General features: G+C 39.7%; 1 protein-coding gene across 1 annotated transcript; it reads right to left on the reverse strand.

Moving 5' to 3' along the window:
• Positions 1-1126: 1126 nt before the first annotated feature.
• aif1l (allograft inflammatory factor 1-like) lies at positions 1127-14324 on the reverse strand. The gene is made up of 6 exons (XM_005917220.3): positions 14151-14324; positions 13895-13956; positions 12259-12325; positions 7381-7422; positions 6540-6702; positions 1127-2672 (listed from the first exon to the last, which is right to left on the reverse strand). Exons 1-6 carry the CDS (start codon positions 14173-14175, stop codon positions 2585-2587), a joined length of 447 nt encoding a protein of 148 aa, XP_005917282.1. The 5' UTR covers positions 14176-14324; the 3' UTR covers positions 1127-2584.
• Positions 14325-27592: the final 13268 nt, after the last annotated feature.

The raw sequence follows: 27592 nt of genomic DNA on the forward strand, positions 1-27592 counted from the left end.
AGATAAAATTACTATTTATCAAGTGAAATCTGTTGCTGTGTGGCTGCTGCTAGATTCTAATCCAAAGTGCAGACTTTCGTCTGTAATTCAAGCAGTTTCACAAAACTGTTTAGGAATTACAGCCATGTTTCTACATAGCATTCAATTTCCAGAGTTGGACAATCTGAAATAATGTTTAATATTATAATAAGGTCCCCCCCCCCCGAATGCTGTTGAGGTGGGAGTTATGGGATGGGGGCCTCTGCTACACCTTCCCAGCGCACAGCCAGGCTTCAACTTACAGGCAGCAAGCCAAAAGGATACAAGGACACCTTCCCCTGCCCGCCGCCTCTCACTGAGGGCAACTCCAGGTTGGAGTCCAGCCTCTCTCCATGAGAATCCAAGCCATGCATTGAGGTGAGGCGACTAGGTGTCTCTCGACCTCAACTAGCTCAGATTCAGAAGACGTGTCCCAAAAGCCAAACCTTAATAGCTGGAGAAAGTACTACCAGGGCCTCTGCCTGACTCACTTTTGCAGTCAATTATTGCTTATGGCCTTGAAACCACTGACATACTTAAATGATGGCTTCCTCTCTTGATATGTTACACCTTCAGTTTCTGCTCCTTTGGGGGTCTCCTCTGCCTTCCATTTTATTTCAGTAAATGAAAAGCAAGCATATGTTGGGCTGACTTGACCCCTGAATATCTAATTTCTTGGTGATGAGAAACAAGTGTTGCTTTCTGATCTGTTTCGCAACATTTGGCTGAATCTGAGCAGGTGTTATAGCCCGATACACTTCAGGTTTCATCTTGCTGGTTTTATCAGCATTCACATCATCAGGAAACTCTAGTTACACCTACAGCCATACATGCATAACGTGCCTCCACTTTCTGACAAATGATGTGCTATGATTCAGATGTAAAAGTGGTTAATGCAATACTTTTGAACCATTTTTATTAAAGCAAGAAGTCAGCACTTAAATCACTTCCTTTGATTTAAGAATCCACTGGGCTCCTGTACAAAGGCCAAGTTACAAAAACTATCACTGTTCAAATACTTACAAAACTAACCATCTGAAACTTGCTAACCCTAAAATCTTACCAGTTTAAGACAAGTTTTTCCACAGTGAACAACTCAACACTTGTGCCCAGTGTAAGAAGACTTTTAATTGCTTTGGCGTCGGCAAAACAATGTGTATCTTAACAACACTAAATATGTAAAATAACCACCAGACGAAAGACAAAGTATCATAATGGTGTTAAAACATGTTATGTGTCAAAGTACCAATTTCACAGTAAATACTGTTTGTTAAAAGAACATTTATACTGGGGAGACAAACACAGTCATAAATTACTTAACATGTAGGAGAAGAAACCATGTTAGAGATAAATGGCTGGCTTATGGAACAATATGAGGAAGACAACTCGACAAAGACAAATAACCCAATATCAGGTTACATTTTTTCAGTGGCATACAAAATAATGGTTAGAAAAGGGGGAAGAAAAAAAAAAGAACAGAAAAAATAAATCCACCATATGTGAACCTCACTCACTCAGAATATTGTGGAAACCAGTAACAAAAACTACATCAGACACTTCAACAAACATCATTAAAACTCTCACCAAACACTAAATGATAGCATCTCACGGTTTTCTTGAATTCATACACTAAAAGGACTGCTTGAACTGAACACTAGTGTGCACTCCCTCCTCCAAACTGTGTAAGCTCTACAGTATCTGCATTTTGAGGCACTTGGAAATAATATGATTGTACGATGTGTAGTATAATATGTACATCTGTTCTGCTTGCGTGCCTGTATGTCAAACTTAGACTAGCGGTTCTAAATAGAGTCATATTTACTGCTTTTCAAGCCACACAAGGACACTGAAAGTCAACAACATGCCTTATCCTTTTACTAACATTGTGACTCACAAAGTACAGCAAGTACACACATGTACACCAGTGTGTTTTTTTTTTTAATATATCATAAAGTAGGAATGATAACTTGGTTACTCATTCCAGATCAGTACTTTGACTCAAAAGGGGCTTTAGACCCAGAGGAAGTGGGTAGGGCTTGAAATCTCTGGCATCTGATCTGAAGCGAAGATGTTGACCAAGATAAGCCTGGCAGGAATGCATGAAAGAGTGCTAAGAAGAGTGCAAAAATGTGTTGGAATAAACTGTTCATTTTCCTTGTGCTTTTCCAAAAGCATAGTGCTCTAAATCATTAAAATCAATGTGTCAAAAAGAAAAAAAAGAAACGGACCGTGGAAGCAAAAGAGACCTCTGGAGAATTTTAAGTCTTCCCTTAAAATGCAACCATGAAACACACTACAAAATGTAATTTATCAAGCTGATTACAAGTTACTATTATCACTGCTACATTTTAATTAAAGGAGGGGAAAAAAAGAGGAATAAAATATTCACAGTCAAACAATTTTAGTGAGTTTTGGGCTCAGTCTTTCAAACAGAAAACTCACACACATCATATATTCACAAAATGACGTTCTTGATCACTGGTCCCACATGAACACGACACTCCACATTATTCCACATAGCTATTGATGGTCCCTCAGCTCCTTTAGCAGCATGGAGGCCTGACACTTAAGGAAGGCTAGCGATGTCCCGCTTTGGAGGGGGTCCGGCCGGCTTGCAGGGAGAGCCATTGGCTTTGTCTTCAAAAACCAAAACTCTGTGGAGAGAGATGAGTCATGGGCAGTTAACACAAGATCTCCATTTAATGTTAATTTGAGCGTATCCCAGCAGGGAAGTTGCACCCTCTATAGGTCCATCACAGGACCAGCAGAGCAGTATTTACATCATTGTCACCATGCGTAATTGCAGCTCAATGCAATTACGCATGTAAATATGATGAACATGGCTATCTGAAGTTCAAACCCAGCCTCAGAAGGGGAACAAAGGTGATTTAGGAGAGTGTGAACATGACAGGTTGTTGCTGGTCTGGGTATTTCACTTTTAAAGGCTGATCTACTGGGATTTTCCCACACAACCAGTTGTAGGATTTACAAAGAATGGTCTGAAAGAAAATATCCAATAAATGTTGATGAAAATCTGTTGTTAATATAAGAGGAATATGGCCAGATTGCTTTAAGCTGATAGGAAGCCCAGAGCAACATGAATAACCACTTTAACAAAGAATAATAAAGAACATCCCTGAATGCACAACAGGGCAAACCTTGAACCAGCTGTGCTACAGCATCAGAAGACCACTCCTGTCAGCTAAGAACTGGAAAATGAGGCAACAATTGACACAGACTCACCAAAACCGGACAGAAGTTTGGATAAATGCTGCCTGGTCTGTTGGTTTCTGCAACATTTGCCCGTAAAAGCATAACTCTACCCTGTATCAACAGTTTAGGCTAGTGGTGTAAAGGTGTGGGAAACGTGTTCATCACAACCTTTGGACCAATTAGCACCACCTGAGCAACTTTTAAAACACCACAGTATTGTTGCTGACCAACTCCATCCCTTTATGACCACACATCTTCAGAAGACAAGATAATCTGTCATGTCAAAGCTCAAATCATATTAAACTGGGTTTTTGAACATGACAGCAAGTTCAATGTGACCACCAAAATCACCAGATCTCAATCTAATAGAGCATTGGAATGTAGTAAAATAAGAGTCACACCAAAGATGTGCAACTGGCAAATCTGCCACAACTACGTGATGCTATCATGTCAATATGGAGCTAAATCTCAGGAATTATTCTGCACCTTGTTGAATCTGTGAAATGGAGAATTAGGACAATTCTCAAGGCAAAACAGTACTAGCAAGATCCTAATAAAGTGCCTTGGCATGTTCCCTTCAGCACCACGGAGAGAGGCATAAAGACTGTAAAATATTAATTTAGATGTAAATTTAAAAGACTGACAGTAGACACAGGATGTAGCAGTCAGGCAAGAAGCAGCTGAGCAATAAGTGAAAGGAATGGAATGAAAGGAAACCACAAAAGGACCGAAGGCAACAGTGGTTCAGACTGGACACAGCACAGTGAGTGATCTGACAAGAGCTATTCAGAGCAAATGCCTGCCTTTAACTTCCTTTTTTGGAAAACTCTGCAAAGCTCCAGTAAGCTCATAAGGAGTAATGATCCCAGTGACGAAACAGGCACTCAGCAACTCAAACTCTGGCACATTCCTCTGACCACTACTCTCACTCATTTTTCTTCACACTTAGGACTTGTCTGCCATTCTACCCGTCACCACTAATATTCATCAATGTAATGTTTGAACTGAAGAGTTTTCATGACCATTGTGACCATGTTTTGTCAGCATAAGGATTTGTGATTTTTACAGAGATGAGCACACATCTGTATTTTACCCAAAGTGCAAGCATATTTTAAAAGGGGTTGAGGTGGGAATTCTGGCATCTTAATAGCAGATGGCCAATAGTTTTAAAGGGAGCGACTCACGTGGACTTTGATGCCTGTGCAGCCAGACCAGCTGCAATAACATTGAACAGACTGTTTAATGTTATGGCATCTATGTGTGTTGTTTAATCAGTGTGACTTTATTATCTGATAAAGACTCCATTACACTTATCTCTTCAAAGAGCAAGGTTTCCTTTGCTGCTCTCCTGCAAGACCTTTAACAAATCCCTACACGGCTCATTTGTCAATCAAAATCTTGGTCTAACAAATTATGACTGTGTCTTCTTTTGTACTTGTGCACTGCACTAACACTAACCTAGCCCAGTAGCGGAGCTTGGTGTCATTCATTGCCCTCTAATTACAACCAAAATCAATTATTGTCCTGCCAAATGCTTTGAATAACATCAGTCTAAAGCTGTTCCGTGGCCTCAGCTTCTCCCTCTCATATCCTCTCGAGACCCCCCCCCCAAAAAAAACAAAAAACCCACATGAAATAAAAGCTATACTATACGCTCCTTCTGAGGTATAGTCTCAGCAGCATATTAAACATCAGGTCCCATAAGGAGAATCGTGTGCCAACAGCTGTCTAAATGACTCGGGTGAAGTTTGTTGTTTTGTGTGCTTCCACTTGTCTTTGCACTAGGATGATGTCAGCGTAAATGTGCAGTCATATTCGTTGTGTTCCCACTAGTGCTGTCAGCATTAATTTTGTTAAAATGACATTAATGCCATAACGCGGCAAATCTCTGTTAACGAGTTACCGCGGATCGCCCCGTGCGTGGGGCTGGGCGGCGTCAACACGTTAACAAGCTAACTGCGCTAACGCACTAGTTCCCACCAATTGAGCATTGCGTGGCACATCCGACATACTGTTTTACTTTTGTCCATGACGCGCTTACCATCAGGGTCATGCTTCACATGAAAACCAAGATAGTTCCAAACGCCAGATCTGAACGAGGGTGGGGGAGGCTCAATCTCGGGTAGCGTTGAGGAAGTTGCCATGTTGCAACGAGCTTAGCTTCTGTCTTGCTAGCTTGCGCTCCGCGCAGTGGATCTGCACTCGACAGTGGAGCCTAGGCGGAGTAGTCAAACGCAGATCCACTGAGCGCTCAACACAGACAGCATCGTCAGAAGAAAAGTTGATAAAATAAAACATTTTGTATTGTTCGATACATATGCGTACGGAACCGATATATCGAACAGTTCAATATCGATACGAGTATTGTTGCACCCCTAGTTAGTAGTTAACCATACAGATAATTATTTCATTTTTCTGTAGAACAAGAAATATGATATGCATGTATTACATATATTAGAAAGTGTAGCCAAATACTGATAATGATCAATGTTATTTCTGGATGCAACAACAGTGTTACTAGAATATCAGCAAGCAGACAAGAGAAGCAGGAAGGGATTTAAATGTTTATAAATAGCAGCTGTGGGATTATGGGATACACTTTTGAACAACATTTGAGTGTTGTTCAAAAGTGAGGAGGAAATGCTATGCATTTTCTCTGCTTGCTGTTTTTCAGGATTATAAGATTTGTCTGCTAAAGGGTCCAGCCAGCTTAGTCCAGCAGAGCTGACACGCAGCAGCCATTACAGGCTCTAGCTCCTGTAGGTTGACCTAGTGCAAGGCTGCTTTAAAAGGCTTACACTGGCTACATTAACACATTTAAAAACAGGTGCACCACTTTATCCACTGGGGAGCATGAAAAAGTTGTAATTACATATTCTATAGACACCATTTCTATTGTAAAGGGTACATTTTAATGACACAGTATGGTAAATTTTGGTGGCTTTGTCAGGCCTATGCAACCATAAGTGGTTAATCAGCCTATTCTCAGTACCCTAAGATTAGGATCCCCACTACAGAGAGGGATGAGCTGACTATGGATAGGCTACCGAGATGGGTTTTGTTATCATGCTGATTAGCAGCCAATGCAGCATGTGGGCTGTGACATCATCCCTTGTCATCCCTGAACCCCCTGCTGTTTAAGGAAGCAATTGGCTGACACAGCACACAGTTCATATCCTCCCTATTAGACATGTGAACACAAGCAATGAACCAGCACACAGTCGTACATTAAACAAAATATCACTGTTAAAAAAAACAAAAACAACCCCAAACACACATGCACACACACTAAAAGGGGGTTTACTTACAATTTGAGCACAGCTGAGCGCTTGCCAAGCATCATCTTGACAAAGTCCCTGTAGTTAATGGTGTTGCTGCTGCCGCCTGTCACCTCCACGATCATTTTTTTCAACTCCAAGTGGGTCTTGGGCACTCCCAGTTTCTCCATCATCCGCTTGAGACCCATCAGATCTGAGACAAAGTGGAGTTGACAAATGGATCCACGATTAGCAGAAAAAGGTGAATTGCTTTCCTATTTATGTACAAGTCTTTCTTTTCCACAATAATATGAAGAAAAGAAAAAAACTTTCAAAAACGCTAAATTACATCAACACCTACAATAGACTTGACTAAATTTACACAGAAAGTTTCAAACATTTATCACACAGAGATCGTTTCTGTCTAACAGTTTTATAATGTCTGCTTCTGACAGAAATACCATTTATTTCAGCTGGAATGAGTTTAAAATACATTGTAATGATTTGGTAAAAGTGCTTCTGAATCACAAAGATATCTGTGCAAAATTATGGAAAACCAATATTAATTGTGCAGAGACCAGAAAACTGAATAGGGGCTAATATTCAGAGATATTTTGCTGACTGGGGAAGTTTTATAGGACATACAGGAGCTTGTTTTAGGAACCGCAAACAGATCCTGACACTACAGTTGGCCCCACACCTGTTTCAAAACCTTCCACAACAATGGACAGAACAGTCTCACTTCCCATGCAGCACACAGCAAAGTAACATGAGCCTGTTTAAATCCTGCGCCCACTGGGGGCAGACAACACACACACAGTATTAATTACTGTTGTCTCATGTCAACATGGGCTTGAGCGACAGTTGTTATCTGGGTTGTTTTTTTACTCACCAATCTCTCCTTGGTCGTTCAGGTCAAACTCAGCATATTTATCTGCAAAACAAGCACAGGAGATTATTGCCAACAGTGGTAGTTCATTCACCATCCCCCACACACATACACACCTCGCAGTACAACACTAACAAGCACCAACCTCCAGAGAGCATATTACATGTCAGCAAAACAGTTAGCACACTCTGCCCAGTGATCTCAACATCTTACACTGTGCTGACAGCTGACCTAGCAAAGACACAAACAGCTGATAAGGACAGGTGGGTTTTTGTGTGTGTTTTCCCACATCTCTGAGCAGGAAGCAAGCAATCTGGCAGCTGCAGGGAGCCGTGGCAGCCAGATTAAGAGTCAGAAGGTCAGGAAGTTAAAACAGTACTTCAAGTTTAAACAGAGTGAAAAGAAAGATGTTTGGGCCCTAAATCGCCAAGCACAGCAGCATACAGACAGTTCATGGGCTGTGAACAATCTCAGCCCACGAGGGCCGGTGTCCTGCAGGTTTTAGATCTCACCTTGGGTCAACACACCTGAATCACATGATTAGTTCGTTACCAGGCCTCTGGAGAACTTCGGGACATGTTGTTGAGGAGCTAATTTAGCCATTTAAATCAGCTGTGTTGGTTCGAGGACACATCTAAAACCTGCAGGGACACCGGCCCTCGAGGACTGAGATTGCCCACCCCTGCTCTATACTCATTTCACTATAAAGAAACAAAAGTTGTAATTACTGAACATTCGAGACACTAACACATTGTCATTGTTGAAAACACTCCCTTAACAACTCCTCATTTGTGGTTTCAGCTAAAGAAAAAAAAAACCCTTGTTATTTATGCGATAGAATAACTTGGATGTATGTGACCAAATGTTACAATTTTTTTATTTTTTTTTTTTAAATTGGCATAGAACAACATTTACCATTAATACTTGGAGGGAAACTCTTATAACAGATGCAGTGAAAACTTTAGGAGAAATAAATCTAGTATCATCAATTTAGTATCCTTCTAAACGTCAGTTAGGGACACAATCTCTGCAGCTATGATGGTGAATAATGATCTGAAGAGTTGATGGTTTTGGCAACATTGTGACATCACGAGGTAGCTGACCTGTGACCTCTTTGAATATAAAATGCTGAATTGAAATTTAATTGGTTTTTCTCGAGTCTAAGTGAACTATTGGGTCAAATCTGAAATTCCTCAGGAGATATCACAATTGTGAGAACGGGACAGATGGAGGGATAGCCTGAAAACATAACGCCTCCAGCCGCAGCTCTAACGGGAGCATGAAAATCTCATCTAGGACTAAAACAAGTCATGACTTTCATCACTGATAAATCAGACATTTCTTTTCTTTTCTTCCTATTGAAAAAAAAAAATCACTTTGCTGTATCACACCAAAAGAAAACAATTCACACATTTTAAAACATGGAATTGAAAAAGTCTGTTGCTTTTTTTTAAAGCTTTCATTTCTAAACTGGGATGGAATGAAATGGAATTGGCCTAAAGATTACTCTTGGTATATCGTCTAATCTAAGTGGTTTTTAACCACAGACAGGCTTAAGAATAAATAGTAATTACTAACCACTGGATTTGCATTCACTTATAAAAGCACAACATAAACATGTCAATGAACTGACTGCTTCTTCGGAAGCGGACATTTTTCCGCTTCTGCCTAAATTTTTCTGTTCCCTTTTCCCTGGAAGAGCACTTTAGTCAGATTACACTTGCTATTTCTGTACTACAATGGGAGCTCTGTGTGTGTGTGTGTGTGTGTGTGTTGGGAGGGACAGAGAGAGGGTACTGTGTTAACTGAGCGAACCCGTGGGGAGTGGGACGGGACAATGCCGACCCTGTTCGTAAACTCTGAGGAGTGGGCCTCCGCACACACATGCGCACACACACAGCAGTTTTTGAGTGGGCCACTTGTCGTAGCGCAGCCTGTTGATCATCTGCAGCCACAGAAAACGGCTCAACTGCACAAAACTCAAGTTTTCAGTTGCTCCTCCAGACCCAAATTCTTTTGGCAAGTGATGCTAGAAAATAAATGGCATCAAATTCTCAAGAAAGCCTTAAATATACTTTATTTTTTACTTTTCTCTGACATTCATAAGGAGGTCTGAAGTGTAAGTTTGATTTAGACAAAGTAGTTTGTCTACCACCCACTTAGTCAGCTCATCCAAAGGGATTTTCCATTTTTAAAAAAAAAAGGAGGGTGACTTGCTGATAAAATAGCTGCAATGGACGGTGACCGCACTGACTTCCTCTGCCACTTTGGCCAACAGATAAACACAAGGATTTCCCATCACTTTAAAAGACCCTAACCCCCAGGGCAGATGGCACTGTCAATTAGCTTCTGTTTAGTCAAAATAAAAACAACCCCCCCCCCCCCCCAAAACACAACTTCAGTTTTCTTTTTGGTTTGTCTGAGAGTGATGAGAAAAAAAAACAACCTGTGGAACTCTAAGCAGAGGTACAGTGCTAGTTTTGTGTGTGTGTGTGCGCGCGCGCACGCACGCACACTAATTCTGAGCAAATGCAGGCTACATACTTTAGCTCAATCAGTAGTTGATTATCAGCACCATCTTTTCATTTTAGTCCCAGATTAGTCTGTGTTTACTTTGCCAAGTGGCCACAATTACCAGGCAAGCTAACAGGGGGGACTAACACGCACACTTTACACTTTTTTAGAATTTGTGGTTGCAGAAGTTTGTTTTATTTAAACTTTTTAACTGTAATCGAGTTAATGGGACTGAAAAACTCAGACACAGGTTGATGCGTTCTGTCCTCTTTGCGCTTCATTTTGGGCAGCAGTGGTTCAGGGGGTAGAGATGGTATGACTGATGGACTGATTCCTTAGCTACTCCAGTCTTCAAGATACTGAACTCAGAGTTTCCCTGGACACTTCTCCACAGCAGTGTGTTCACAAATGTTAGACAGGGTGCTTGGGTATGAATGTGTGTACTGATGATTCGACACCGATACTGGTATGTATTGGACATGGCAGGAGTTGCATCGGTGAATCCCTTGGGCTGAAGTAGCTAGGGCTGTACTCTCCAGGTTGATTAGTGGACTGGTTTGTTAACACAGTCTCATTTGACCAAATACTCATTTGTTGGATAACTGCTGCTGTTAGAAGGAGAAAAGATCTGTACCGATGAGTACAATTTATGTATGTACAATGCTTGAGACTAAGGCTCTGTTCACACTGCAGGTCTTAATGCTCAATTCCGATTTTTTGATCAAATCCGATTTTTTTGTTTGGTTGTTCACACTACAAATAAAATGTGACAGCAAACGCGCTCCAATGCGAACCGTTCACGGCCCTAAAGCGGCCTGCATGCGCAAAAGAAGACATCACACACACACACACACACACGCGCACGCACGCACACGCACACAACAGTCGCTTTCTAAAACATCAGATATGCATCGGATTCAGTACCACATACGAAAGTGACCCAGATCGGATTTGAAAGTATCGGATTTGTGCTGTTCACACTGTCATACTATGATCGGATATATGTCGCATAGTGTCCAAAAAGTCAGATTTGATGCGCTTTTGCCTGCAGTGCGAACGTAGCCTTAGTGTGAGAGAATAATAGAATCAACACTTTGATATATTTGGTCTAAAAATTGTCCCCATCCAAAATCTGGGTGTAAAACTTAATTTTTCATTAAAACTGAAAAAAAATTCACAGTTGTAATTGCTCAGAACATGAGGCTTATTAGTGTTATTGCTCATTAGTTAGAGTGCTGAAATCACCAGCTGAAACAGCTCTATTTTTAAAAAATCATATTAATATTGGAAAGCTTATATTGGTCAGCTCCAAAACTGTTATTTCTGTAGAGTAACTTTGTTAATGTGATTTAATACACTATATTTTCATGTTTTTTAGATTTCATTTATGTTAATAAGGCCAGCAGCCTGAGTACCCTGTGGCTGATTAATTTAATCTAGTGACTAACTGATAGGAATAACTACATTCAGCCATGAAAGTAGTAACAAGTGTCCAAAAACCAAACAAATCAATGAAAACTTCAATATAGAGTCACCTGAATATGCAAAATTAATTAAAAAAACAAAACAAAACCAAACCTGCATTGGGTTTTATGTAAGTGTTAAAATAAGACTACATTTTATCTTGGTTTTTTTTGTTCCATGTGCTGGATTGCAATGAGTCGATCTGACTGGTAGTTAAAAGTAGTGTGACCTTTAAGCCTCTGGGACAATGTGGAAAAGACAGGGGGGGGGACCCAGCAAACCTCCCAGGACCCTGGTGCTTGGTCCCATTTCTGTTTATATATTACTGCTCCATTTCCTCCAGCAAGCATGCAATGTAAGTAGGACACTGGAGCATCTTTTCTTCTTCATTTCAATACTTCCGCTGTTTTGTTTTTTTTTACAATAAACTGCGTTTTTGGTCTGATGTGAAACTGATTAAAAAACTCACACCGACTGTAAAAAGAAAAAAAAAAATCTACATGCCTTAAATGTAAACGCAATATCTGTGGAATGGGGAAGGAGTTCTTTTCTAAATTGTGCAACCCAATCCTGTATTCAGCAAGTATCAATGTTTTTACTCCTGTTCCCAGGAGCTAGGAGTTTACCCAGGAAAGCTCCGAATATTGCAACAACAAGCAGAGTCACGCCCCGGCACATTCCTACCAGGCCACTAAGGACTTGGCCTTACAAATGTTTTAGAAATCACAGCATTCTGTCTTTCCCACAGGGAAAAACAAAATGCTGAAGACTAAAGGATTGTGTGTGTGTGTGTGTATTGCCTGCCAAGTAAAAAAATATTTAAGCTAAGACAAAAGCCAGGAAAAGCCCCAGCCACACCACCGCAGATAGCCATCAGCTGAAGGAAGGGCTGGATTTTCTTACTTTTGAAACCTTCCAACTTTTCAGCCAGGTCTTCTTCATCACTGTATTTCTGGTCTTCCAGGTACTCCTGAGAAAGAGGAAGGGGGTAAAACAAAAGTGAAGCTGGTCATAAAATACAGGTTTTACAAGTTTAATGAAACTGGGACTACTTTTTCATCTTCCTTGTTAGATTCCAGCGAATTCCCCACACATAAACAGAACTTTCAGCACACCAAATCTGACTGTGTCCTGTCCAAATTTTGAACTGGAGACCAACGACTCCCTTTACTGTCGTCACTTATCACTGCGTTCATTAAGTGGAACACCTCGCAAGGGTATAAAGCTGCCAGAAGGGAGCTAATGTAATAAAATTATAATGATGCAACATGGCGTGTGGGAGTCATCCACAATCCTTGCAGGACAGAGCGAGAGCCAGAACGACAGAGCGTGCCGTTGTTCTTCGTGCTGACCTCAGTGTGTCTATCGAACTTGCAATTAAGTGTAAAGAGGATAAACACCACGACTGGACCTTTATCAGGGATGCCTGACTCAGCTGTGCTGAATCACACAGCAATTTCCCACACAGAAGTGTCCTGCTAGTCATTTACGTTATGTAAACAAAGGGAGGGCCAGTTTTATGAGTCGTGAAAATCTATAAGGAACGGTTAAACCGAAATACAGATATATGGATTACACTTTACATCTATGAGCAAATTATAGTCATTTTATTTTGTTTTCGGTCATGAAAAACAAGAAGAATAGTGCCAAAATTTCCTTATCACGTTTACATATCTTGCACATGTTATTAGTTCATCATTATTGGAGCCTTAATAAGAAAAAAAAAAATAATAGAGAGTGATGCCAGAATACAGAACACAGAAGCTGAGATTTGAGATCGGGAACTACAAGATGCAGTCATGATAATACAGCGGAATTAAATGGATGTCACTGAACAAAAGAAAATCCTGGATTTAATCACAAAATAACTGATATTTTTAGACAGAGCCGCTTAGAAACCAGGGGTCATTTCTCTAATGAACAAATAAATACAAGCAGTGCGTAGTGGCAACTGGGACTGCTGTGCAAATACATTACTGTCACTGGCTCCTTTCCAAGTGGCCTGCCTTTTTTTTATTTTTATACATATATGTGTACATTTTGCCGCAGCAGTGAGCTGATGACATCCAAAGCAGAGGAGGAAAACAGATTACACAGATATCTCGTCAAACTACGGCTGACGAAGCGTGTCAAACAAAGAGCTCATTGTAACACCTGTTTCCCGTCGGCACGAAACGCGTTTTAAACGTTTCCCACATTGATATAATCGGGACAGAGGGAGACGTTCACGGTCCTTTAGCACGGAGCTGTGTGACAGCATGCAACCATTCAACAAGTGCACCCCAGACCCTGCAGTTGGTGACGGAGGGAAATCAATAAAAATGCATCATCAACAGCATGGTCACGGCCAGCTTCAAAACACGAGACAGTGGCGTTTTGATTTCTAATTCACCGCACTCCTGAGACAGTTACCCGGGAATGCACCGAATCCTGAAAAACGAGGCCAAGGCCAAGTCAAGTGTGCGCGAGCTCATTAAAATTCAAATTACCGTGAAGTGCCGTTAGAGAAGCTCGTGGCAAATAAAGAGAACACGCGTACCTGGTTTATTTCTTCCAGTTTTTGCCTTTGCTGGTCTTTTAACAGCCCGAAGGCTTTTCCACCTGCCGAACAAAAGAAAGTGAGGTTATTTTTATTAAATAGCTGGTTAATACTAACACAGGCTTAGCCTGGACGGTAGCCGGTCGGCCTGAGATGCTCTATTGTAAAGACTAACATTAAGCTGTAGCTAGCCACAGACATAAGCAGATGCCCGCTAAAGGGGGGCATGGCAGTCCGTAACCATTTTATTTATTACCTTGGAGATTTTTACTTGAAGGCATCCCGGAATTTATCTGTGATGTAAAAATCCAGAAAATGAAAAAAAAAAATTCCGAGCCAGAAGGCTGCCGCAACTGTCCGCCTGGGAGATACTCCTATTTAGAGAATGGGCTCAATAGGCCACTCACTGCACCGGTGTCAAAACATACACTATTATCAACGGAACATCCGATCAGTCCTTTCAAAACAAAACGTTGAAATCCAAGAAAGTTGATTCTGTTCTTCTGGAAGTAGTGTTTTCAGTGGGAGAAACGTCACGCACGCACTGAACTGGAGAGCGACTCCTTCAGTCTCAGCTGACTTTATAAACAGCACATTGGCATAATGACCGAAACTATACTATAGCACCAGTGACTAACAATGAGGTCAGTTTCATGATCAAATTGCCATGACTGCAATCGCACATTGTAAGATGGTAAAAGAGTTACCCTTATGCCCCCTCAGCGATTCAGAGATGGTCTTTCCCTTTTCACCTAAATGGCCTCCTTGACTCCCTGCACAAACCACCATTCCTTCCTGTCCAGGATCTGTACATCTTCATCACTGAAAGGGTGACCACTGGCCTGTAGGTGTGACTGCAGAGCTCTTCTGTGTTGTTTCAGAGTTCTAGCGTGCGGTATGTTAATGTTCGGATTCTGATTACTTAATCGGTTGTTAAAATAATGAAACAGATATTAATCATAGACTTCCAGCTTTCCAAAGCCCAATGTGAGGTCGTGAAATACCTTACTTTGTATTATTTTGCCAAACGCAAACGCTTCCCACTGAGACATATGGGCACAATCTGCATCAATGTTACGAGTCTATTTAAAACTCCACGCACATTACATGGGACAGCCACATTTCTTCTGCTTTATTAACAATCTGCTCTTATTTTGAAAGGTGAAATATCCACATTCCGGTATCACGACGCAGAAACGCTCCTCTCGTCAGTAAGTGATGCGCTGAGTAAACTGGAACGCCTTCGCCATCACGTGGCCTCTGAGGAATCTGCTCACAATAAATCCGTGACCAAGACAATGCACGGGCAGTGAAGGGTAAATATCCACATCGGAGCAAACAAGCTGACTGGGATGAATTAAAAGGTGAAATAAATGTGCAGAAATACATTTGAGGTAAGGTATCTATACAAACATCTTTTGTGAAACAATCGCTCTATAGTAAATAAAAAAATTGCATTAACATATTATTCCGCAAAACTGGATTTCAGCACATCCAGTAAAATGTTAATTTATTCCCCTGATTTAATCTGACTCGCCGTCCTTTCATTGGACGAGGCTTTACACTCGTGTTAAAAACGACGTTTTTGTTCCACGTGTAACACATTTTGTGTGAATTTTAACACGTGTAAAAAAAACACACCCAAAAACCAAAAAAAATCTTTCAAAACAACACGTGTTGTGTTAGATCTGACACGCCATGTTATTCAGGCACCAAATGTGCTAAAATCTAACACATAATACAATATTGAGGAAACACAACTTGTGTTATATATGAAAGTACATGATGTACAGCATCAGTGTGGAGGAATTTTAAGGTCATGCCAAAGAATCTCAACCTGATTGAAGTCTAGATGTTAACTAAGCCACTCCAACACCTTTATTTTATTTTATTTTATTTTAATATTATTTTGAGTCATTCAGAGGTGGACTTGCTGCTGTGTATTGTATCATTGTCCTGGTACATAACTCAGGTGCTCTTGAACTTCAGGGTGTGAACTGATGGCCACACATTCTCCTTCAGGATTTTCTGGTAGAGAGCAGAATTCATGGTTCTATCAATCACAGGACTGACAATAAACTGGACTGGGCTAAAACACCACTGCAGTTTACAGGAAGGGCCAGAGCTGTTTCTATTTTCTGAGGTGGCTGAGGTCTTTTAATACCTGTCGGATAATGCAGAGGCTTTGCTAGTCTGTTGTGGCCAGTGCTAGCCTCATGCTGTTGCATGCTGGGGCACAGTACACACTGCATAGTGCACACCCTTAATATCAAATCCTCAATAGAGATAATCATTATGATAAGGACAATATGTGTAATATCCTGGATTATTTATAATCAGAGCTGTGTATTTATTAAAGCTATTTTGTTATATTTTGTAATTTTGTAATTATTTTATTATTTAATTCAGTTTGGTAGTCTTGGTAGTCATTAGTGCCCTTTTGATAGGTTCCTCAAAAGATTCACAACTGTTCCCAGCTGTAGAAATGGCTTTGTGACGCTTTCCAGACCGATAGATGGCAATGACTTTGACCATCCTCTATTTTTTAATTAATTAATTAATTAATTAATTAATTAATTAATTAATTAATTAATTAATTGTTTCTTCACTTTGTCAGACAGGTTCGATTTAAGTCATTTTTTTATTCAACATGTTTGGCAGTGGTCAGGCCAGGGTGTGGCTAGTGAAATAGAACTGAGATTATCAGCAAATTATATTTACCTTCATCCAAATAGCCTTGATAAATGAGATCGTCTTTTTGTTTTTAAACTGCATTGTCTTTAGTCAGGTTATTGCTAGCTAATATTCAGATTTGTATGATTAACACACTTAAGTGTGACAGATATGAAAAAACAAAAAAAATCAGGAAGGGGGCAAAATGTTTTTCACATATTCTCCGTCAATACTAATGCAATGCCATTATAATTTAATTAGATAACAGCCACATTAAAATGTCTGGTACATACATTGCTCATGGCATTAGGCCAGAAAATCAATAATCTTTACCAAGCTCAAAAACATTCAACAGCCCACACTGACCTTATGCCAAATTTCATATTGCTTCCCAGGAGATATCCAAACTTAGAGAGTGATTGGTTGTGTTTTTATTGAACTGTTCAAACAAAATTCTAATTCTTTCCAGTTACACCAGTTCATGCCGATCAATTCAAATAAAACTCCGTCGTCAGTAATATAGAAATTAATCTCTACTTTCAAATTCCTCCTTGAATTTTCGGTGTTGCTACTGAAACATTGGCCAGAAAAAATATAGTCGTTGCAATTTGTCGCCCCCTTGTGGTCAATTTTGCAAAGCCCTACAAAATGAAATGAATGTTTTTTTTGTTTTTTTCAGGTTACAGGTCATTATTTTTTATGTTTTTCTTTTTTTTTCTTTTGGTCAGCTTTGGGTTGCATATGGTTAGAAACACTGTAGATATATGACAATGCCATAGCCATGTTATTTGTTTGTTTCGGTGTTATTCATGCATTTATGTATTCCCACTGAACATTATTTATGATATCAAGCCACTGAGGCATGCTTGATGGCAGAGAGAGCATAACAGAGTATATGGAGAGCTATATAAATCACTTTCTCTGTAGCACATTTTCCGTGCTCATGTGCTCTATTTCTGTTCCTGTAGGCCTGTCAGTACTATTTATTTAAAACCGACCGCTGCCTGTCATTGCAATGACTGAAACTAGACAACTAGATACAATTAATTATTGCGAGTGATTATGGTGCAATTACTGTCCATCAAATGCTGACAAATTTGCATAAAAGTTGTAATATTAGTATGGTAATTTTATTTTAAGGTATAACACAAATGTCACCATAATCAGAAAAAAAATCCCTCCATTAGCAATTAGAACAGATCTTGTAACATATGATCAACAGCTGAACTGAAAAGAATCAATCTGCATTTAGATCATTTAGATAATTAGTGGTTATTTGTAGAAACAGAACAAGAGCAAGATATACATCTATGGTGTTTTTTTTTTTTCATTTAAAGTAAAACATAAAAATAAACATAAATAAATAAAAGCACATATAAGCTGATAAAAACTTATATGTTTTTATCAGCTTGTGTATTATTCAAAACAGCTGGTTTTGGATTGTGGTTGAAGAAACATGAAAGTTTTTATGTTGCTTCAGAAGTCCCTTTTTATAATGTTTTATTGTCTAAATGATTGATCAAAATTAACATGACTGCTACAGGATTATATGATTTCATCAGATAATCAGCTTATAAATCTTGTTTTGGTTTTTTTGTTGTTGTTGTTGTCTTCCTGATTTAATGTGTTTTGATAATGTCAGAAGTGGTTTTGCCAAACATCATGATTTCACAGTAAGCTGACCTTTTTGGAGTGAAAGTGAATTTCATATCATTGCATTTGTTTCCTATTAGACCAGGTGTCAATCTCATTTGAGTTTATGATCCACAAACTATCCAAAATGCTCTCAAGTGGACCGGACCAGTAAAATCACTGCATAATAAAAATAATATTTCTCTTTCTTTCATGTTGAGAATTACATTTTGAAAGCATTCACTTGGGTCAGAACAACAATATTTACAGCCATATGCCAAAGTAATAAGAACCTTTTATACCATTACATTAGAACTTTGCCAGACAACAGAAAGCATTATATCTTGTTAAATTACTTTACTTACCTAATGAGATTTAGCAATCTGACATTGCCAGAATAAGTGATAATAATAATAATCAGAATGCATGTTATTGAAAAATTAATTGCAGTTAATTGCAAGTTTCTCACATTGCCTTTGCGATCTAGTGGACCGAATTTGACTCTTTGCAAGACAGTTGTGGCCCCCAGGGCACATATTTGACACCACTGTACTAGTTAAGTATGGAACATTTTTGGCAAAGGTAACTTATGAAGTTTTGGGTTATGACCAACAGTGTTTATGAGGTCAAAAAGACATTAAGTTTGATCACCAAATTCTAATAACTTCCAGTTCATGTTCACAAGACATTCCTGAGATACATTGCCTTCAAAGGATTTCAATCCAGAGACAATCCAGGAACATAATACCTTCAACCACAGCTGTGGCTGGCGCAGGGAGAGAAAAATAACTCCCAGACTACTGACTGATAATGAAAATAAATGTTAGGTGCAACCCCAAATCAAAGAGTGACCACAAAGTTGCAAGAAAGTGGCCAGAATCAACCCAACAAAGACTCCAATGTGGCCCGCTGAACTGCTTTGGAAAATGTAAAGGAGAGCATAAATTTTGGACTTTTCACTAAGTGTGACATCTTTTCCTACTAATAAAGACCTCTCTGGGCTATTCAGACTACACCAAAGTAAATAAGTAATCGAGTAATAATGAAATGACAGAAGAGTTCCTGTTTTTCTTACATTTCTTTCTTCTGTTTTTCTAATTTTGACATCCCTGCACTAGACAAACAAACAGTCAGCTGATGTGGTAAGAGCACAGGGAGGAAATAAAGTCAGATCACATCAGTTTTGCTTAGAAACCTGAGTAGCACAGATAGCTCAGTCAGCTTTGTAGTCTATATATTTTTTACTTTTATATTTTATACCAAAAATATAGATTTCAGTGTGGACAATCAGGGAAAGGAAACTGCAAAGAAGTTTTAATTGGCTAAGCTCCGTCAGTGGTGGCACCGGACGTTTGAAGAGTCTGGTAGTGTCAGTCCTTTTGTCTTAAGGGGTGTCATTTTCACTAACTGTGATATAGGCATTGTCAAAACTTCTTGGAGTGTAACTGCGGGCCTTATTTTGCCCGATTAGCCTTTTTGATAAACTTGAATGTGTATGTGTTGCTTTTTTTTTTTTCTTTCTTTTTTTTCTGCAAAACATTTTGAAGTGTCTCACTTAATTGATTGGATGGCGCTTATTTGCACATGGAAATTCAGGGGTGATATTTGAAAAACATCACTTCTTCTGTTAAGGGCCTTGCTGCAGTGAATACAAACACAGAACAAAAAGGCAGTTGTGGACAAAGCCTTTATCAGAAGTTGAAGCATTTTGAAATGTATTTCTTTTGTCATTAAACAAAAAAAAAAGGCTACACGGGAACACGACAGACCTGTTTAGTTAACAGAAGAAAATGTATTTTTGTGCTTTTACATATATTCACACAAGTTTGCATTTTATAGGCTGTAAGAAAGCAGGCATTGTATTATGTTTGGTTATGTTACTGTACAACCAGAAAAACCTTCAGGAATTTATGGGTGCATGCTTTAAAATTCACGTTGTTCAGTTCACCACAGTGGTTTTAGTTTTATTAAAGGAGACGCTGTTAATACTCACCAAAAAAGCTTGATTGGTCTTCAGCTGGAAAGCCTAGACTGCATCGTATTAATCAGCAAGACTACACTGGGAGCCCTTTTTTTAACATTCATTAATTCAGTGTTACATCACAGGGCTGCTTGGTTTTAAATAAATTATGGCCTTGGCAAGACCACAGTCTGGTACTAAATTGCACTTGCGATGCACTTTCATATCATAATGGGTTGCCCTCCCAGTGATTTCCTAGCGCTCTCATATTTTTGTTGATGTTCAGAGATGGGAACCCTGCAGAAACATAGCCTGTAGACGAGCCATTGAGATTCAGTCTTGATTCAAAGGTGACATTTTATGCCTTTCATAGCAATGGGCATAGCTTCAAATAATGAGGTCAGTGTATGTAAAAGTAATCTCTGTGAGGCAAAACCTCAGTCTAAACACTCGCTATTCGACATCTATTCTTGTGCCTCGCTTTCTTTAATATAATGAAGGATTTTCTTTTACCTGTGAATCATGCAACTGTACCCTAGAGGACTCCCAGAAAAAAAAGAAAAGAAAAAAAGAAATATGGAGGTGGAAATGAGCATAATTGGCCCCCCTTTGAGAACTGCTTTAATAGTTTTCTTTCCACCTCTGTGCAATAGATCTGCACAGCTGCCTGACTAGAATGAAGTTTCATCCTACTGCAGAAATTTTAATCAGGTTTTGTAGTGTCTTTGTACTGCACTCACAATGTGACAAGATTAAGAATATCAGAAATTATGAATTCTAAATATGGTCTTTACCTGTTCCATTTCCTGTAAGTACACAAAAATATACTATAAATGCAGTTGGACAGAACTTCCATGCTGATGTTTGGTAACAGTATCCTCTGGGTTAACATCTTCAGATGGAACGGTTGTGCTTAGAGTAAGAGCAGTTAAGAGTCATACATAATACATTAAGAGTAGAGAATGAAGAAAAATAGGCATTAGTCTTACGTTTTAATATAGAATAAACATTTACTGGCCACTTGGTTAGCTAGAATTAAGTTTATCAACTTAATTCTTGTTGACAAACCCCTTCATCACCAGCATCCGCCTCAATGGTTATGGGATAGTTTCATATTGTTTACGCCTAATTCTGACTCACATGTGACTGTATCACAAATGAAGACTCATCAGACCAGGCAACGTTTTTTTGGTGAGCCTTTTGTGACATGTAGCCTGAGTTTAATGTTCTTAGCAGACAGGACAGTCACATAGTGCGGTCTTCTGCTGCTGTAGCCGATCTGCTGCAACAGAGGCGGAGGCAGACATTTGATACACCCGGGGCTTAGCCCTAAAGGGTAGTACGCATGTGGGATTTGGGGGGGAGGGGGGTTGAAATGACTGAAAGATTACTGGGCTCTGTTTTTTTGTTCAAAAAACAATGACTTCATATAGGGAAAAATATGTATCACATATGCAGGACACCTTAAACTAGTTTTTTAATTAAGCAGCAAGGCAGAACAAAGTTGGGGCTGTATCAAGACATGCGGACTAAATCCCAATCCAACCAGACCCAGAACTGATCCAGAATTAAAACAGGACTACATCCTGTTTTTATTCCAGTTCAAAATCAGGACTACTTAGGATTTGACCAAGACAGACCCAGAATCAAAACTAGATGATAGTAGCACTAAAAATCATCATAGACCTGCACTACACTTATTTTTTAATTCTACCAAAGTCCACTATTTAGATTGAGAAAAGTTTATATAATTATTTAGCCTTGTTGTGCAAACAAGCCTGCATAACTTAATAAATGTAGAATTTGAAAAATAACAAACCTAAAAAGAAACACTAGGTACGAGATACATGAGTACCTATGATACGGTGATACTTTTGGTAAACAACCATTTGACTAACATGTCTGTCTCACCTGCTCTTGTTCCACCTCTGTTCCTCTGTGGCTCTGTGTTTTGCCTTATATGCATCCACAGGTGTGCCACCAATTTACTCACATGGACTCTACTAACCTATCAGAAGCTTCTTCAGCTCAGAATGGAATCGTCTGGAGTTTTCTTATTAATTAACAATAAACTTAGTGTATATGTACTCCTAAATTTGATGAAATATAAAACAATAGACAGCTCTGTTCTATCTCATTTAACTAATTCAAAAGATATTTCAATATTTATTTATCCAAAACAAAACAAGTTTACTCTAAATTGATGTTGTACAGTAAAAAATGTTCTTGTGTTTTCCATAAAGTGTATGTAAATATCTGGTTTCAACTGTGAATATACTGCTGTGTATTGAAATTCCTCTTGTTTTGCATAGAAATATACTGAACAACATACAAAGCATAATATATAAAATAACATCTACCAGAGTTTTTTCTTTGAAAGAAGCTCCTTATGTCCATTCTTGCATATCAGTGCATTACTGAAACCGATTTATTTAGCCGTGGAGGGTAACAACTGAAAATATGAAATAAACACACATGTAAGCTGAGACTCTCTAAAGAAACAGCATTGTTGTTGTTCGGCTTTTCATTTCGTCATTTGTTGATTCACTCGAAGAGCAAGTAATGTAATATGGGTCAAGTGATCAGTTTGATATCAATTCACCGTCATATTTACATTATTTGTACAGTACGAATGATTTGCTTTGGTACCTGGTCAAACTTCAGTTCTCCTCTGTCTGCGCTTCTCCAACAGCGTACTCGCAGGCAGCAGCTCCACCGTCCCCTCGCTCAGTTGCTTAGTGCCTGAGCTCAGATCATACCAATATTAGGGGGGATTTACGCACAGTCGTAAATTCCCACAGTGTGCACTATGTGCTTCAAATATTGTGTGTAGTTTTTGTTTTATACAGTTGTCAGCCAGGCATGTAACTATGAAAAAATTACACTCCAAAAGACCCCGGGCTTAAGCCCAGTAAGCCACCCCCCCGCTCCGCCACTGTGCTGCAAGTGTCTTGATGCATGGTCATTCATCCAGGTAATGAAATTCCGGACAGTTGATTGCATTCATCTGAATGTTGTGATCTCAGTGGGAGAAACATTTTATCACTCATCCAAGTGACTTCTTAGTTACAGCTAGAGAGTACAGGTGTCCTCAGCCTAATATCTTACAAATCCTTAATTGCAGCAATACCCCAAGTATACCTCCTGGACGTCTCCTGAGTGAGGTGTTCTGAGCATGTCCCACCGGGAGGAGGCCCCGGGGCAGACCCAGGACACACTGGAGAGATTATCTCTTGCTGCTGGCCTGGGAATGCCTTGGTGTTCTCCTGGACAAGCTGGAGGAGGAGGCTGGGGAGAGGGAGGTCTGGGCTTCTCTGCTTAGGCTGCTGCACCCGTGACCAGATAAGCAGAAGAAGATGGATGAATGGATGTTTTATTAAATTCCTTCTGTAATTTAGATCCAACAACTGAAGTGCTGAAACCATACATGCGTACATTTCTGTGTATTCCATTTTCCATAAAGCAGCCAGCAGTTCCAAATTCACAGTGGGCTGTGGTCTGTTACTTCAGGTTACCAGTATAAACTGCTCTTGCAAACCTAGACTCTGGTCCTAGCTATCTGTAAATGTCTACAGCGCTACAATATGTAAACGTTTTTCTTTTTTTAAAGAATATTTTTAATTGTTCCTTCATCTATTTATTTTTTTAAATTTCTTTTAACCCAAATGTGAATAAAATCTGTGCTTTTCACCAGTCTAAATAGTGCATATTATGCATGTGTTTCTCTTATGTTAAACGTCTGCTGAAAATTTGTCCTCTTACACAAATCATTATTTATCATCATTAAAGAGTATTGATAACCAGCCACTTTGTACGTACAATGAGTGAAAGAGTTGGGTGAACTAAAAAAAGGTTGAATTAAATTGAGCTATTAGAACTGAGTCGACTCATATTGATCAGAGAGTTAAAACAACAAGTAAAATAAACTTAGATTAACCTGAAAGGAACGAATGAGGGTTATTTGGTTGTTGGGTTTTTTGTCTTCTTGTTTTATTTAAGCCAGGGCTGCCATTTCTCACCAATTCTGTTCATAATTTTTATGGACACATTTTCTAGGTATAGCCAAGTGGTGGAAGGCTTTTGGGTGGTCTCAGAATCTCATCTCTGCTTTTCGCGGATGATGTGGTTCTGTTGGCTTCATCGGGTGATGGCCTCCAGCTCGCACTGGAACAGTTCTCAGCTGAATGTGAAGCAGTGGGAATGAAAATCAGCACCTCCAAATCTGAGGCCATGGTCCTCAACTGTAAAAGGGTGGAGTGCCCACTCTGGGTCAGGGACGAGTTCCTGCCCCAAGTGGAGCAGTTTAAGTATCTCGGAGTCTTGTTCACGAGTGATGGGAGAAGGGAGCGGGAGATCGACAGGATTGGTGCTGCGGCTGCAATGATGCCGATGCTGTACCGATCCGTCGTGGTGAAGAGAGGGCTGTGAGTAAAAGCAAAGTTCTCAATTTACTGGTTGATCTACATCCCTACTGTCACCTATGGTCACGGGCTGTGGGTTGCGACGGAAAGAACGAGATCGCGGATACACGTGGCAGAAATGAGCTTCCTCCAAAGGGTGGCTGGCCTCTCCCTTAGAGATAGGGTGAGAAGTTCACCCATCAGGGAGGGGCTTAGAGTAGAGTCGCTGCTCCTCCACATCGGAAGGAGCCGGTTTAGGTGGTTTGGGCATCAAGTCTTTGTAAACAGTACTCATAGCTATTGATCAATGGTCATGACAATGTGTATATTATTGATGAAAGTAAGCTCACAGTCCATTAATTAGTCAGTGGTACTAATTTTGGCTAGTATGTATCATTGATGAGGTTGGCAAAACCTGCAGCTGAGACTAAAGAAGTCAATTGGATGAGTGATGAAAAGTTTTTCCTGCTGAAAGCGCAGCATCTAGATAACCATTATGAAGTTTCTGCTACACGTCAAACCTTGAAGTTTCTGCTTCAAGGTTTGACGTGTTGTGCATTCAGAGATGCGCTTGTTCATACCATGGCTGTAACTAGTGGTTTGTTTGAATTACTGTCTGGTCATTCTCCTCTGACGTCTGGCATCAACTGAGAACTGCACCTGAATCGATGTTTTCTCTTTTCAGGAAAGTTCCCCTAAAACCCTGTAGATGGCTGTGTGGAAAAATGCCAGCAGATCAGCATTTTCTGAGATACTCAGACCAGCCTCAGACCAGTCCCAACAAACATAATGCGCTCAAAGTCACTGAAATCACCTTTCTTCCTGATTCTGATGGGTAAAGAAAGGTGATTTAAACAGTTTGTCTTGTCTGCATGCCTACATGCATAGAGTTGTTGCCTCGTGACTAGATGATTATTAGAGACACACATGTATCTCTAATAAAGTGGCCACCATGTGTAGGTTATGTTGCACTTATAGTGCACTTCTACAACTAGCAACTTTCACACGCCCCTTGTTGTTATTCTTTCCCTCGAGATCGATAGGTCCACAGTGAACATCTGGCAGGTCAAAGGTCAAAGGAGGTTGAAGCCAGTGCAGAATGAGAGAACTCCTGCAGCGTGAACACACAAAACATTCATGTGCGGCAGACATACTGAATCTGGAATGTATGTGTGTCAGAGGTGATGACAGAGTTGCAGTGTTGCATTCAAAGATGGAAAAGAAGCAGAAATGTAGCAAGGCCTCTGCAGTTTGATGTAGAACTGAGACGGATGTAATGACCTGACCACAGGGTGAGCAGGAGGGAGAGAGTTAAAAGGTCAGGCAGCAGATATCACTTTGGAAATGAGTTTTTGGGCTCTTGTACAGAGAAATGGTAATTCAGAATCACTAGTCATACAGGAGGCAGTGAGAAAATTAGGTTAAGGTTTAAAGGTTAATTGTATCCTTGCAGGGCGTCCTTTTCTTTCTCTCCCCTTCTTTTTTTTTTTTTTAAATCAGGAGGAAAAAAAAGAGCAGTGAACCAAATATAACGGAGTGAGAAAATACAGACAGGTGCAACAATTTCAACAGTTCATTCTCGGAAAGCTGTCGGATAACCCATCACTGCTGACAACTTTTGTAAAAACTATATTTTGCTATGAATGACAGAAAAGAAAAACATAACCTGTACTTCACATGTAACACAAAACATCCTACCCAACAGATGGAAACAATCTGAGACCAGGTAAAGAAGGTTTCGCTTTGCTTTTCTTTTTCTTGGGCGTACTCAACATCAAACCCACCACACGGGGGCAGCATTGGTTCATGCTGGCATTGCCTCTAAACATGGCCGTCATTATTACTGCAGGCAGTATATAATTTCAAACACAGAAGGTGTGGGAAATCTGTAACAAAACATTCTAAAGAAATACGAACAATGAACTCAAACCCGATCCTTAAATTCATCACCGGGGAGAACCGGACGGATCGATGTGTAGTTATGCTGAATGCTGAATCCGAAGGAGGTCAGTGATACCGCTGGAAAAACTGGTAAATCATCACAAAACATAAATGCTGCAGAGTGGTCAGTAAATATTCTTAGAAGAATATGTGCTTCACTGAATATCAGATTTTGTTTCATGCTGAGCTATTGAGCTTCCAAAGACAAATGTGTATCAAAAAAAGGGAATGGATTGAAAACAGGAGTGAACATGGACTTAAATAGTGTGTTGTGTTAGTGTAAGCAGCCATGAAGACCTGACAGTAGATCCTGTATTTATTTAAACAATAAGTATTACATTCTTATAAAGATCTATTAATATTTGGGGTGAGTGAAACTGTTAACTGAAGCAAAACTAACAAAAACAGACAAGTGGGCAAAATGACTTGCATTAATGTCATAATGTTCATTAAATCATCTAATTTCTGTAAATAACTTTGGGAAAATATGTTGTGATTTGTTGTTATGTTGCAATTAGCTTCTAAATAATGACTAATGCACTGCTTTAAAATATTCATTAGTGTTACTGATATTCATTACCTTTATCTTTGATTACACCATGCAGTCGCATTAGAGCATGAATGGGGATCATCCCTAATTACTCCTTACAGGAAGCTCATAAATGTAAGATCATGTTTGTAATATCCTTCCATCCATTCATCAATCTGTCTGTCCTGTTGCTCAAGTTAAAGCAACAATGGCAGCAGCAGACCTGTGTGAGCTGGTAAATAATAATTGTTTATTCTGGTTCAGAGTCATTTATTATGTCTCCATCTCTGCCTCGGAGAACCGATTTTTCTGCCTCTCTGACAGGATTTCCCATGTGGGAAATGTCTTTGCGGGTGTTTTCTGCACACCGGTGTGATGGAAACATCATCAAATGTTTGACAAATATGAAGCTATTATCACTGCACCAGATTACACTCACACATTTATTATGCACGTTTATGAATGCATGGACAGATGAGGGCCAATTTGAAGAAGTGGCAGCTGGAGCCCAGGTTGAGGAGGGAAATTAGCCTTCATCTGGAACAATCTTATTGTTTCCCCCC

Source organism: Haplochromis burtoni, unplaced genomic scaffold, assembly GCF_018398535.1.
Source record: "Haplochromis burtoni strain Fernald_Lab_line unplaced genomic scaffold, NCSU_Asbu1 Contig_23, whole genome shotgun sequence".
NCBI lineage: Eukaryota > Metazoa > Chordata > Actinopteri > Cichliformes > Cichlidae > Haplochromis > Haplochromis burtoni.